Source organism: Miniopterus natalensis, chromosome 17 (assembly GCF_054644295.1).
Source record: "Miniopterus natalensis isolate mMinNat1 chromosome 17, mMinNat1.hap1, whole genome shotgun sequence".
Classification (NCBI taxonomy): domain Eukaryota; kingdom Metazoa; phylum Chordata; class Mammalia; order Chiroptera; family Miniopteridae; genus Miniopterus; species Miniopterus natalensis.
In genome coordinates, this window is record NC_142097.1 from 12233060 (window position 1) to 12248592 (window position 15533).

At 47.3% G+C, this 15533-nt stretch overlaps 1 protein-coding gene across 2 annotated transcripts; it reads left to right on the forward strand.

Moving 5' to 3' along the window:
• Window positions 1-90: 90 nt before the first annotated feature.
• C17H17orf100 (chromosome 17 C17orf100 homolog) lies at window positions 91-15284 on the forward strand. 2 transcript variants are annotated; one of them, XM_087826539.1, is made up of 3 exons: window positions 91-1007; window positions 5165-5272; window positions 14387-15284. In XM_087826539.1, exon 1 carries the CDS (start codon window positions 315-317, stop codon window positions 690-692), a length of 378 nt encoding a protein of 125 aa, XP_087682665.1. In that variant the 5' UTR covers window positions 91-314; the 3' UTR covers window positions 693-1007; window positions 5165-5272; window positions 14387-15284. The 2 variants fall into 2 exon arrangements, with proteins under 2 accessions (XP_087682665.1, XP_087682666.1); XM_087826540.1 differs by lacking the exon at window positions 5165-5272.
• The last annotated feature ends 249 nt before the right edge of the window (window positions 15285-15533 follow it).

Consider the following 15533-nt stretch of genomic DNA (forward strand, 5'->3'; position numbering starts at 1 on the left):
CCGGCCCGGGCTCCGCCCCCGCTCCGCCCGCGCAGACTCGCAAACGGCGAGGGCGCGGTGCGGGGCCCGCGGAGCGCCCGGGGGCAGGACCCAGTCTCTGTAAGGGCGAGAAAAGCCCCCGCGGGACCCCTGTGCCTGCACGTCATCGTGTTGGGGCGCTCTCGTCCACCTTTGTGCCAGCGGTGACGTAACACGCCATTGTGACATCATCCCTTCCCCTGTGATGTAACCCAGAGGCGAGACCATCGGGGAGTGTTGGGCTGCGGGGCCTCCCGAGGCCGCTTTGCACCCCCCATTCCCGTGACACCCGTAGAATGGCCTCACCCTTTCGGGGAAAGACCGCTTCGCCCCGGGTGGAAACCACCCGCTACAAGGAGACGTCGACGGTGCGCGTGGAGAGCTCGTCGCACCGCGTGGAAACCTCCTCCCGGCTGGTGCACACGTCTTCCCGGCAGGTGGAGACCTCCCAGCGCCGCAGCGAGAGGCCCTCCGCGCTCCCCTCGGGGAAGCGGCTCCCCCGCGTGCTCGAGGTGTCCTCCCAGCACGTGGAAACCTCCTCGCAGCGCACGGAGACGTCCTCCCGCCACGTGCGGGCCTCGTCCCAGCGGGTGGAGACGTCTCTGCACCGCGTGGAGAGCCCTCCCCGGAGGGACAAGGCTGCAGCCAGCCAGAATGTAAAAATGCCCCGATGAAAGGCTTCCCCGAGGCCGCGAAAGGGCCATGGCCCTCGGCCAGGACCGCACTGCCGCCAGTGTGCAGCCACGCAGCTGCCGGATGGACCAGGCATCTTCGATTTCATGCAAACAGCCCATAAATCAACGTGAGAAACAGCCGAGCTCCAGTTTCGGGACTCAGCCAACACTTACTGACCATGCTGCACTTTGGACCAGCCAGCCTTTGACCCAGGCAACTATTTTAACTTGAAGCCAGCACAAAAGGTTTTCAGGCCCATGCTCCAGTATAAATTGAGTTGATGGACGAAGAGGCTGTTTGAACCCCTGAGCCAGGTGAGTTTGAGATTCATAGTCTCTTCGCTGCTTAGGGACAGGAAGCAATCTGAAATGATGACCGGTAGAATGATTATATGCCTGCTAAAAACCTGAGGGTCAAGGAACAGACTGTTTATGTTTCAAAATAAGCAGTTATTTTCTTCATACCAAGCCCTGTACATGGTAACACACACACACCCCCCCCCCCCAGCGACACACTTTTTAACATAGGTCTACGTGTAGTTAAAAATGAAGGTCAACAACATCAGCAATCAAGAATAACCTAAGAGCCCTGGCTGATGTGCTCAGTGGGTTTAGCATCATCCGATGCAAGGAAAGGTCGCTGGTTGGAATCCTGGTCAGGGCATATGTCGGGGTTGTGGTTTGATCCCCCATCCAGATGGGTGCTCGGAATGCATGCGGATAACAGTCTTAGAAGAGAAACCTGACCTGAGATTTGAGAAGGCGGAGGGGGGCTTTTTCAGTACCTACTCTATCTGGGATGGTATTCTAGCACTTGGGCTATAGCAGTGAATCAGGGAGATGGCCTGGCTCTCCAGGAGTTCACAATCTGCTTGAAGGGGCAGACAACAAATGACAGAGCAAGATGTTTTCTGTTGTGATTAGCACTATGAAGGAAGTAAATGGGTAATGCGGTAGAGAATGGAGGTAAGTGGGTTCTTTACATAGTGTGATCAGGGGTGGCCTTGCTGACTCAGCATCATTGGAGCTGACATTTGTGTGAGTGAACAGTAAGCCATGCAAAGATCTGAAAAGAGTGCATTCTAGGCGGAGGGAACAGCAAGTGCAAAGAGTGGATGGGAGCAAGCCTAGAATGGTAAAGGAACAGAAAGAAGACCGGTGTGGCTGGAGGGAGAGCCATGATATGGAAGAGAGGCTGTTAGAGAAGTAGGCAGGAACCATGTCGTAGAGGTCTTGTAAACCACAGCAAGGAGCTTGGATTTTATTCTGAGGTCAGTGGGAAGACATTAGAAGGTTTTCATCAGGGAAGTGCCATGATGCAATTTATATTTTTAAAATATCCTGGCTTCTGTATGTTGGATGCAGGACAGTGGTTCTCACCTGTGGGTGGTTCTTTCCCCCTGGCAATATTTAGACATTTTTATTTGTCACAGTTTGAGGGGGGAGGGGAATTTTGCTACTAGCATCTGGTAGTTGGAGACAAAGGATGCTGCTAAACATCATACAGTTCATGAGACGGCCTCTCCCCACCACATACACCAAACAAAGAATTAGCCCCAAATCCCAATATATGATATTGAGAAAACCTAATAAAGGGGACAAGAGAGGCTATAAGAACTAGTTAGGAAGCTAATACCATGGTCTAGGAAGAAATGACAGTGGCTCATACTAAGGTGGCAAGAGTGGATCTAGAGAAAAGAGAGATTAGGGATGGGTTTGGAAGTAGAGCTGACATGACCCATGGATATGGAGGTGAGGGAAGGAGGAATAGAAGAATCAGGGATGACTTCTCAGTATAGGCTTGAGGAACTTAGTGTATGGTGGCATGGCCATTTATGAGAAATACTAGGGGAAGTTCAGGTTTAGGAGGGAAAATATGTTCAGTTTTGGCCATGCTGAGTTTGAGATTCCTGTACAAGCCCCCCATGGAGACATTGAGTGGCAGTTCAATGCAAGAAGCTGGCTACCATGAGGGAGGTGAGGATTAGAAATATAAAATGTGGGGTCATCAGTTCATAGATGGTATTTAAAGCCATGCAACTAAGCAGTTATCATCTGCAGTCTCTCACTCATTTTATGCTGCATGAATGAATTTCAGATCATGTTCTTGGGGGAGCACCAGCTGGCTGAACACCCCTTCCCTCCCTCTCATCCCCACAGGGCCTGGCCTGACCTATAGTCCTTGCCTATAGTCCTTTGACAGCCACCAATAAGTGAGAAAGTTTGCACTAAAATGTTAGATAAATGTTTCAGAAAACTTGACTTTCACGGTTAACATTACATTGCTCCTTGGAAGAAGATCTTAAAGTTTAAAAGTTCAAGTTTTGGGGATGGGGTTTTTTTCCTGGTGGTGGAGGGGTGCATGGATATTAATGTGTAGTCCTAGCCTTAGGTTCTTCTGGAATGGCTGAAGAACAACTAAATTGATCTATAACAATGGTTCTAAACTGGGGACAATTTTGCCCCACAAGGGACACTTGGCAATGTCTGGAGATATTTTTGTCACAACTGTGGAGTTTGGATGCTACTGGCATCTAGCGGGTAAAGTTTTGGCTTGAGCAGTTTGGTGTGTGTTGTGTGCCACTAAACATTCTACAAGACACAGGCTATCCCCTATCCAGCCCCTTACAACAAAGAAGCACTGGGTCTGAAATCTATCTCTATAGTACCAAGGTCCCTGAAGATTCTAGCAGCTTAGAAAGCCAAAGCAAGATCCATTGAGGAAGCACCCCACTAATCATAGGATTATAGTACAGGAGAGGTTTAAAGGTAGTGGCCTATGTCACATGTCAGGGCAGGAGCTCTCAGAACAGAGGGATATGTTGCTTTTTGAGAAGACCTTACATCTCTGCTTTCAATAATGTATGTGATTTTACCCCAGGAGGAAAGCTGGTCCCACCTAACAGGATGTGAATGACTTTGATTCTGTGGGACCTTTTGTGAGGTAGAGTGCTTGCTGCTTCCAGACACTGTGCTAAGTCATGACCGACATTATTTCATTTCATTATGGGGTGCACTGGGCTGCCCAGAAGACTAGGGGCTCAGGCCAGAGGAATGTTATAAACCCAAGACTACCCTCATGCTTCTGCCTCATAAAACTTCTGCTAGAAACTAATCACTAGACTTTGGAATTTTAGTCTTTGGTGAGCTTATTAATTCTTTTTCATATGACAGACCATGTGCATGCATTACATACAAACACTCTCTTAATCAGTGTTTTTAAGTGAATAAGGCAGTTGCTTCTCTTGACAGTGTTCTTTATTAATATCTGTTACAAAAGGGATACGTGCTTAATGTGACAAAATAACTCGAAGATGTGTAGAGAAAAATTTAATCATTTGTCATCATTCCTTTCCATTTCCATCCTTTGGAAATACTGTCAGCAACTTGGAGTATATCCTTCTAGACTTTTCTGTATTAACTGCTTTGATCCCCCTGCTTAGTAGTACCTGTGAGACTGGTTGGAAGGTTACTGTGAAAAAGCTGAACACTTGGTTTCTAGGTGGCTGATCTCTTGGAAGGATACAGAGTTGCGGGACCTTCTTTCTTTCTGTTATCCTTTGTCACCTAGGCTTCTTCCTCCAAATTTCATTTTTCCGTGTCTCAAAGCTGAAATCCAAAGGGGTATACACAGAGCAAGAAAGTGTCAAAAAAGACAAGAGACTTGGAGAAAAGGGTGCTGACAAGATATTTGCCATACATGTTGTTTTACACACCAGATTCCCCAGCTTACAAAATGATTCTGTGTATTAAAGAAGCTTGTATCTGCCAGAATTCTTAATGTACCTGCTGCATATTATAAGTGTGTGCTACCCATGTTATGTGTCAGCATCCTCCCCACATTGTCCGCTCATGGTAGCTTCAAAGGAGCACAGGGTGCTGTTGTACCTATGACGTGGTATCTAATGCTGAGCACGTGTGTGCAGTGGAGAGCAAAGAGCAATGGTGTCATCTCCATTGCCGGTCAAGAAAGCCTCTAATGTCTCCATCTACTAATCCCTTGGATTTGTTGAGCTAGGAAGTAGCTGTCACTTGCCTTCAGTTGTTGCCAACCAGGTCAGTTTGAAAAATTAAATAAGTACAAGTCAGCACCTGTCATTCTCATAATCTATTAATTTACATATCAGCTGAGGGAAGCTTATAAAATTCATATGAATTTGCTGTCCGTTGTTGAAAATACTTAAAATGAAAGAATGCCATTAATAGAATACTCTTTCCCCAGATCACACAAGCCAGGGGAAGAATTAAGAGCCCAACAAGCGGGGTATTTGGCTCAAGTTCTCAGTTAGATCTCCCAGGATTCCTGCTCCTCCGTCCTTGCTGTTGCTCCCATCCCAGCATGGCTAAGAACAAGGTCCCAAGGCCTGGATACCTGACCCAGCCTCTGCGGCTCCACATGCTTGTGTGGGTTATATGTGCTGTTAGGCCGGAGAAATAATTCACTGTTTAAAAACTTTTTTCTTCCTAAACAGTTGACCTTCATGGTACAGATGGAAAAACTGAAGTCCATAGAAGCCAAACTAACTTGCCACCGCTATTTACTGCCTCCCAGGATGGTTTCCTTTGATAACCAAATAAAGGTAGGTATAGTGTCCTCAAGCTCAATTTACAGTGAGCGTAATAGATAATACTAAAAATAGAAGAGGAAGAATTAAAGAAATAACATTGATATGGAATCCTACAGAGCACTGTGATTCCCATGAGGCTCCAAAAACATCTCATTCCCTCTTTGGAAGCTCTTTATCGGGTGCAGAAACACCTTGCATCATTATGTCTGCTTGATAAATTGGCCCCTTTGTCTTTATGAAATGGCTTTCTTGGTCCTTGGTAAAGTAGTCTCTGCTCTGAAATCTGTTTTATTTGACATTAATACAGCTGTTCCAGCCTTCTTTCTATTATTGTTAGGATGGTGCACTTTTCCCCACACTTTTACGTTCAACCTACTTGTATCTTTATATTTAAAATAGATTTGTTGTGTTATATAGTTGGTGCTTTTTAAATCCAATCTGATCACTTTTGCTACTGTGGGAAATGTTTAGACAGTTTATATTTTCTGTAATTATTGATGCAGTTGGCCTTAAACCTACCACCTAGCTGTTTGTTTTCTATTTGTTCCGTCTGGTCATTGCACCCTTTATTCCTTTTGTCTTAATTTAGTATTTTCAGTTATTTAGTTCATCCCCTTTGTTGGCTTATTTGCTGTTTTTGTTTTACTTTAGTAGTTTCATGAGGGTTTGTAGTATACATTTTTAACTTATCACATTCTACCTTCACATGATGTTACACTACTTGACCCATAGTATAAGAACCTTACACGAGTGTACTCCCATTTCCCCAGCCTCTTTGCTAGTGTTGTCACATATACAATGTTATAAACCCCACAGTACACTCTTAGCATATTTGCTTCAAACAGTCAATTAGCCTTTAAAGAAATTTAAATAACTTTTTAAAAGCTCTTTATATTTATTCACATAGTTAGCGATTCTGGCGCTCCTCGTTTCTTTATGTAGATCCAGATTTTCACCTGGTAGCATTTTCCTTCTGCTTCAAAGGCTTTCTTAATCGTTTCTTCTAGTGCAGGTTTGCTGGCGATGAACTCTTTCCATTTTTACGGTAATAGCATCTTTCCGTATAGAATAGTCGCATGGTGTTAGAAACAACTTTTTCCTTCTTTTGGAATGGAATTTCATTTAGCCAGTGTGATGGGCTGTGGCATTTCTGTTTTTGTCCCTTGACTCCAACTCCTTCCACATTCCGCTTTGCGGCGGAGGCTGTGACTCTGCAAACCACACCTCCGCTTTGCTGCCTGGCCCCGTGTTGCACTCTGCCACCAGGGGGCACTGGAGGGAGCCTTCGGGGCTGGAGGGGGGAGCGACTTCTGCCTGCCTGCTGTCTGTGGGCTTCCAGCCTCCTGGTTCAGGGGAGCACTCCACCAGCAACGCTTCACCCGGCCAACCTCGGGGCCTTCCTTCTCAGCAGCAGCAGAATCACTTGGCAGTTTTCTGGTATTTGAAGGAGCAGTTTTACCCACTCCCAGTACCAGCTGGCTGATACCCCTGCTCAGGAGTGTGAGCGCGAAGGGGCACCTCCACTCAGTTTCTCAGTTTTAATAATCCATTCTCTTCCTTTACCTGCCTAGCAGAGAAGCGGAGCATCGTTCTCTATGCTTTCCTGAAATTGCCTGTTCACATCTTCTGCTCATTTTTCTTCTTTTTTGTCTTTTTCTTTTTGACATTTGAGTCCTTTATATATTCTGAATACGAATTCTTACTTGCATTGCAAACATAAAATGTGTGGCTTGCCCCCTTTTTAAAATTTTAATTATTTTTTTTAAGTTTCAAAGGACAGTTGCTCAACTGCCATGTGCCAGGTACTTGGGAAGAGTAAGCACTCTTTGGCCTTTATCTTACCTCGTTTCCTTCTCTGGTTTCATTTCTTAATGGCAGCAATGTGTTTCTGTCTTAATAGACTACTTTCCCCATGGTTTTTAAGCTTCCAGTCAAAACCATTAAAGACTGGTGAAATCAATTTAGTGGGTCGCAGTTAACATTTAAAAAAATAAAATAAAATAGAACAAGAAATATCAGAGTGCATCACACCATTAAGGAATGAACAGAGGGAGGGGAAAAGCTTCAGGCAATTTATAACTCAGTTTCAAAGTTCTTATTACAATCTCACGGTAAGGGAAGAGGCTTCTACCTGGCCAGTTCAACACGTATCAATTGGTAAGGACATGGTATAGGAAAAGAGAATGGTTAGATAACCATTATTAGACTGGATACAAGAAAAAAGTTCTGGTTAAGAATTATTAGATTTATTGAAAGACAGCTAAAGGCCGTTGGGTCCCTCTCAAAGTTGACATTAGCTGAGTGCCTAGGTAACTGGTTTCTTAGAGGTCTTATTCCCGTAAAAATTCATCAGAAAATTGCTTAAGCTTTTTATCAGAAATATATTTGATTCCCAAGAAGAGGTTTGTGGATTATATTCCCAAAACATCCCTGACCCAGCCCAAGTGTCAGACAGTATTCTCTTCTACAGTATAAATGCATGTTTTGTGAACACATTTCAGTACAATGTAGTCTGCCTTATCATAAGCTTTATTTTTTTACTGTGCATCACCATAAAAGAGGTTTGAAAATTGCTGTGCTGTTCCTTAGAGCTGAGATCTGATCAAGGCCTGGAGGAGATCAGTGGTCTCAGAGCCTGCCCTTGTCTTCAGGAAACCCCTCTGTTTTTGCAGATCCCTAGGGGACATTCTCCTAGATGTCTTCACATACTTACCTTCATATCTGTTAGATTCAGAGGGCTGATCAGAGCTTTGTCCATTGTAGAGCAGGTCTACTTTTGGCCTAATAATGAGATTTCATTTGCAAAAGGGCCCTGATGCCAAAATAAAACCTTTGAAAATCATCAATCTATTCTGATACCTTTGTTTTACTTAATGAGAGCCCCCTGTCAGTCACACGGCATTTAGCCAACCTGAAACGGCACTGCCCCCTACAGTCTACCAGAATAGGAAGGATGTCACCCCTGGAAAGTCATGCATTCCATTGTCCATGGCCTGAACACATTTCCCATCAGAGAGACCAGGATAGAGGCTTTCCATGTGTAATTTCTCTTTAGTATGTCTTCCTAGATCAGACTCTTTTACCAGACCCAGGGCCATTTCATCCACTGGGCACAACAGGCTATAAACCTAAGGCCTGTGAACTTTTTAATGGCCTACAGAAATCGTTGGAGCTCAGAAAACTCATTTGCTTCAAAATAACAAAAAAAAATTAATAAATTTTTAATTGAAATTAATAAGTGCCAATGTGGATAAATTGTAATATTTATGACATGATATGGATTAGGACCTCAAAAAATAAGGATGTCTGAGACCTACAAAGGTCTCCAAATGGCTCTGCCATAGTACCTATAGACTGATATCCTTGCTCTGGTGATGTTTGAGGGGAGGGGCTTCTCTCCCAAAGCGGTAAGACTGACAGACTTACTGCAGCATTTGGCCAGGGGTCGCCTAGAGATCACTCTCCTTAAATTAGACCTCAGATAAGCAAATTCACACCTCTCTCGGCCTCACTGCCCCCGCTATAAAATGAGATGTTTGAACTGAGGTCTGTGATTCCCAGAGTGAGAAATGCAGACACTGCTGGTGTGCAAGATAGTTTTAGGGGGTATGAAAATACATTTTATCTCTATAGTTAAACATTTATTCAGTGTGTATTTGGGGGAAAATACAGCTGGTCCTCAAACTTGTATTTTCACCAGTATTTTACTTAAGCTACCGTGGGTATTTAACAATGTTCAAGTGAATTGATTTAAAGGAAAAACAAGCAGTCAGCCTTCAGTGTGGCCAATGGCTTGAAAAGGACATAGTGCACACTGACTGGTGTTGGGGAGACCAAAGGACTAACTCCGTAAAGTACATTAATGTCTCGTGAACTGCCGGAGAAAGCCTGGGGCTACGACACCAATTCTGTGGATTGCAATCAGCATTTCTCTTATTATTGAAATATAATAGAAAAATAGAGAATCTATCAGAGTGCTCACACATATTAAAGGTAAGAATTGCTTTATGAAACTTTTGTGTATAGTTACAGAGGAAGATATATTCACATTGGGAGTCACTGTCAAAAAAAGTCAAAAAAAGCACATCTCTGAGGTGCTCCCTGAGTCATGGCCATCTTCACGTTTGTGCCATGACACGCAGTGGACAGCAGGGGTCAGAAGATCCTTGCACAGCAGCTAAGGCTGATCCTGGGATGAGCAGAAACCTAGGTGGAGAGCAGGACAGAAGCATGAGATGATAGTTGTTGATAGAAGACCCAGCTCATTTGCCTGCAGGAGTGACAGCTTCTGAGAGGCATTCTCCAGGTGGCTTTGCTGCAGACACTTTGCATCCTCCATCCCCTGACTGAGTTCTGGTCTCTGGACTTTCAGACACCCTGGGGATGCTTCAGGTGTCTTGTTTTTGTCATACCAGTGGCCCCTGATTCAGTATCGGGCCCTAGCCATGTTCAGTTGGGAAAAATCAAAGCATCTTCATGTGACATGCCCAGGTTGACTTAGGGGGGCCTCTTTTGTTTTATATTCCCTTCCAAAAGGAGCTTTGACATCTGCGAGCAGTAAACATGCGTTGAGCACTGACTTTCCCCTTGGCACTGTTGGAAGCACTGTGTACATTCTAACGCATCCCTCGCAGCTTGATTAGCTCGGTCGGGTCTTACCCAGGATTACCAGCTAGGAAAAAGCAGAGCCAGGATTCAAACCCAGGCTGGCTCTTAACCACTTGTGCTCTTAATCACTAGTTTCTGCTGGTAGGAGAGGAATAGATAGCTGTTCCTCTAGGAATGTATCCTATTTCAAAGGATAGCGAGATGCAGTGTGTTCCGGAGAAATCCCAGAGACCCTCAGAAGAGCAGGGATGGTCAAGCCCAGGACAGGAAAACAAGGGAGGCACCGCTGCCGTCTGCTCTGAAGGAAGCTTCGAGAGCGGGAGACTCAACGGGTAAAAATCTACAAGGAGGTGCATCTGGGCTCAAAAGAAGGAAGAATTTTTTTAATTTGTTGTAAGATCTATACACAAACATAGGAAAAGGCCCAGCCCCATTAAATTCCCAGCACTATGCCACATATGCACCTGAGCACCGAGATTTCCTAACAGGTAGCCAGTCCCATGACGATGAGAGAGGCTGCCTGCCTGCCTGCCTGCCACGCAGTAGTGTGCTCTGTCTTCCTGAGCAAGGAAAGGTGGAGGCCAGGCAACCACTTGGGAAGAGATGCCTGTTGGGCAGGAGGGCGCAGAAGGTCCCTGGAAGCCTGAGGTCTGGGGGGCAGTGGGGGAGAAAAGCAGGAAGTCCATGGGGCACCTCTCCCTCTCCTGCTCCCTTGCCTAAGTCAGCAAAAATGTTGCATGCCCCCTATTTCCAACCTGGACTCCCCCTTCCCCATCCCACCCCACCCCACCCCAAGCCGAGGTTCATCTTATTTTATACCCCCCCCCGACTTCCTCAGAGAGCCCTCTGCACTTACCACTTGAACTTCCCCATCCTGATGCCTCTTTCTACCCTTGGAGCCTAGCTAGCTGCACCAAACCTGCCCCTCCCAGGGCCTCTTCCTGCAGTTCCCGGCCTTAAAGCCAGTGGCCTCTTCTCAGCCCGTCCTCCCTGACCCTCCTGCAGCATTCGGAACTGGGAACCATGCCCTCCTTGAAATCCCCTCCTCCTGTGGTTTCCATGAGCTCTGTGGCCCAGTCTCCTTTCACTGTGCCCTCTCCCCTACCCCAAGCCCCCCAAATGTCAGTGGCCCCCAGAATTCTTTCCCCAACCTTCTTTCCTCACTCTGCACTCCTCCCCCAGCACTCAGAGTGCCAGCTGCTGCCTGAAAGCTGATGCCCCTCCCACCCAGACCTCTCCTGAGCACCAGACCTCGTGGCATGGACACCTTTCCTCGATGGCCTAGATTCATCGTCTGTTCAAAGCGTCCAGACCTGGCCCATCCGCCTCCTGTCCTCTACTCCCCCCGGGAACTTTGGCCATATTTCCACCTGCCTCCGCCTGCTTTTCTCCATGAATAACACCGTCTGCCCAGTTGCCTGGTAGAAATCACCGCGCCCTCAGACTTCTTGCACACAATTGCCACCCCTTACACGTCTGCTTTGTCTCTGGAAACCTGCCCACAAGCATTGCCCTAGTCCCAACTCCTATTACCTCTCTGCCTGGTCTCCTTTCCTCTCTTCTGATCCATGTCCAAAATGCTACCAAAATTGTGTTTCTCAAACATTTCCTCCCCCTCCTCTAGCACCTGCGGTGCTTCTGTGCCTCCTGTACTACGCGTAGGTTGGCCTTCGGTTCTCTAGCATCATCTGCCACCAGGGCCCTCTGGGCACTCGGTGCTCCAGCCACGTGTGCTCACTGTGGGGCAGCGCACTCTGTGACCTGGTCTCAAGTTATGCCGCTACTCTAACGCCACTCCGTGGAGGAACAGGAGGGAAGCACGTCAGCGGGGCTGGTGACACCAAGGAAGCGGCAGGATCTGGTGCCCTGTGAGGATGGCGCACCAGGCGTGGCTTGTCCATCGTCTTTGTATGACCCACTGGCACCTCTGGATGAGGGGGTGGCGCATACCAGCACCCGGTCAATCTCATTAACGTGCAGGGCCTGGATCCAGTCCTGAGACAAGGCAGGAGGAGCCTGGCTGTGAAGCAAGACAGGCTCTGATTTCCTGGAGCCCCTGCCGCCACTCCGATCTCGCCTCCTGCCACTGCCCCAGCCCACCCCACCCCGATTCCTTTCCACCTAACTGGCCTTCATGCTAATCCTTAAATAGGCCAAGGTTATTCCTGTGTTTAACTTCCATGTACGCTGCCTGGAATACTCTTGCCCGCATTTTTTTAATGGTGTTTTTGCCTCTTTGCATCATTTAGGTGTTAAATTAGATACTGATTTTACTGATTAAGTCCCTCCACCTCCTTTCCCACCTTCATTACTCTTATCCCCTAACCCAATTTATATGTTTCTCCAGTGTGAATTTATTTTGTCACTTCTTTGTTATCTGTTTTCCCCACTGGAAGGGCACAGACCTTGACTTGTTTGTCACTGTATCCCTCAGAACTTGTCATGGCACCTCAGAGCAGGTGTGCAATAAGTGTTCATGATAGGAGCGGACTAAGGAACGAATGAATGGTCAGGGTGAGTTTCAGGACCTCGGCCGTTTGAATGAGACTGAGCCTGCCACTGCTCTCTCTGCGTCAGTCTGGGCAGGATTGGGTTGCGGGCAGGCTCACAGTGAGAAGCTGGGGGAGGCTGAGGTGGACGCCACCTGCCCCTGGGCCTCTGATGTTCCTCCTGCCAGGTAAAATCCTGCCTGCGTCCAAGGCCCAGCTCCATTTCTACCTCCCCCAGGAGCCTTGCAGGGTCCTCGAGCCCACTTCCTGGGTGTTCTCACACCCCACCGCTGCAGCCTCTTTCCACAGCACCGGCCTGATTGCTCCCTGCATCATTCTCCTTGTTTACTCCCATCTCTCCCATGAGATTGAAAGCACATCAAGGGCAGACACCGTGATAGAGCCTCTTTGTGTTCAGTCCCTGTGCATGGACGGAGTGGGCAGGGTCGGGCCTGGTCACAGGCATGGTCACTGATGCTCTTGGCCCCTGTGAAGCAGCGCACCCCCTGGCAGTAAGCAGGGCAGGCACAAGGGGCACAGTTTCTCTGGAGCACCATTGAGGGCACATTTGGAAAGCCAGACAAGCTTTGAATAAAGACAGAATTGTTTGGTGACACATGCTCATTCATGTCCTACGTGGTCTTTTCCCTTTTCATTCACCCTCTGTTTACTGAGTTCTCGCTCACTGCCAGCTGCTGTGATGGCCGCTAGAGGTGAGGGGAAGACAGAGAACTGGATGGTTTGGGTTCAGAATCAGATCTGTGCCTCCTGTGGGACCAGGCCAGGAGGAATGACCCACAATTCTTCTTTCCTTTGCCTTCACTCTGTTCTAAATTCCCATCATCCCGACATGTCCAACCGGGAGCCCAGGCTTCAGCTGGCTTAAAGAGAATGCTGTGCTTGCAAATAGCAAGATATTCCAAAGCCTGAAAAATTCCTTTATCCCTGTTCTTAAGTGAAGACCCAGCTCCACCATATCTGTTCTGGTTCAGCAACTTGAGGTGTGACATTGGAGTGACTCAGCGGGCATCACCCAGACTCCCAGGGCCACCAGCATGAGCTGCCTAGGTGGGCAGGCTTGGCTGAGACTGTCTCCCCCACCAGTCTGAGGTCTGTGGGTTAGACTTCTTGGTTAGAGAGCTTTAGACGGGGAGCCTGGGCAGGGCAGGTCCCAGGGGAAGACAGGAGTGTCTGTGTGGCCAGCCGGGCGTCAAGGGCCACCGGTCACCAGCAAGGGTGGAGCTACCTGGCATCCAGGCAGCTGTTTATGTCATTTTTTTCATACAGATAGTTCTACTTTCTGCTTATTTGCACATATCACAAGGATCGCTAAATGTTGTTATTTAGTCTGCATAGCCCCTATTTTAAGCAATACTCCCGGTGCCATACTGTAGCATATTGGACATAACGAATAGCTCTGTGGTCATCGTCTTTTATGTACAAACCTGTCATTTTTCTGTTGAATTATTTCCTTGCAACACATTCCCAGAAGTGGAATTACCATGGAGAGAGAGAGACGAGCATTTTAATAGCACTGGAGCTGTATTGCCCAATTTCTTCCCTAAAAGGCTGTGCTAATTTACAGGGCCACTGGCGGTGTGTTTAAGCTGGCCTTACCATACCCTGGGCAGCTGGAATGGTATCATTTGGTTAATGGGTGCTAATTTAGTGGCGTGAAGTGGCACAGCAGGCTCCTCTAATTATGTTTCCCTGACTACAGCCGGGATGAGGTGTTGGAGGTGCTGGTCTCCTCCTGGGAGTTCGCCCTTGGGGATGGCCTCCCTGCCTGCAGCACTGGGTCTCAGTCTGTCCCTCTCCACCTCTCTGCCTCTTGCTGTGTGCTGTCCTCGCTCTTTCTCTAAGCCTGTCCGTCATGGTCTTTCAGCTTCTGATTCCTGACTTTCTCTGGTTTCTGACTGGGCAGGCCTAGACAGGCCCGAACAAGCTGCTGGCTAGACCCGGACACTGGCACTGACCTCTAAGGCCTCTCTCCCCCACTGAACTCATACGGGGCCCTTTCTTCCACCAGGAACTCTTCAGAACCCCTTTTCATCTCTTTGTGGCCTCATCAGAGCTCATCTTCGAGAAATGGCTGGGAGTGACCAAGCTGTCCTTCAGGGACCCCTCCAATGGAGTGTTCCAGGCTTCCCACCCTTCGAACAGATGACCCTGCATATCCTGGCACTTGGGGATGTGGGGTTTCCAAAATCCAGATGTGTGGAGAGCAGAGGGGCCTGCAGCCGTGACAGCAGCTCGGCCTCTCTTCCTGCTCCAGTGAACCCCTTCCCAAGGTGGCAGAAGGAGCTCGCCTCTCAGGCGGGAAACCCACTTGTCCCAGGTGGGTAGGGTGCCACCAGCACTCCATGGTGTGGCAGGGACAGAGCAGGGCTGGCACACTGCCCACTTCCAATGGCATTGAAGGTTCTTGGGCACTTGGGAAGGTTTCAGAAAGGCAGCTGAAGTGGAAGGAAGTCTGCACAGATGCACCTGGGGAGCCCTGTGCTGGCAAATTGCTGACTCCAGGCACTGGACCTGCAGCTGCTCGTCACCGAGGCAGACGGTCTCCGCCGTCACATCTCAGACTGTGTGGACAGTCCCAGCCAGATGGAAACTCAGACATAAACTTCTAGCCTCTCATTTTATTTATACCATTTTTAACATTCGGCTCTTTTAAAAATTATTATAAAGTAGTGCATGCCTATTCTGAAATACTTGGAAAATACAGAAAACAAGAAGAAACTATAACCCTGTAAATTCACCCAAGATGACTGCTATTATATCTCCATCTCAACTTTTTCCCTGTGGTGATGTGTATTTTTTTTATCATTGAGATCATCCACTATATGTCATTTGTATCTGCTGTATTCACTTTAAATTAAATTATAAGCATTTCTAACATAGTAAATGTTCTTTATAAACACTTCTAATGACTGCCTGAGAGTGTTCTGAGTGGATACACCATAAATGCTTACTGTTACCTAAATATTTCCAGTTCTTCATGAGCATAAAAACATCTTTTAAATATAAATCTTTGTCCACAATTTGGTCTTCCCTTTAGTTACATTCCTACTCCTGGGGTATAAACATGTTTTAGGACTTTGCACATCTGTTTCTATTTTGCTTTCCAGAGGTTGAACTAATGGATGCCCACCTTACCACACACAACTACACCAAGA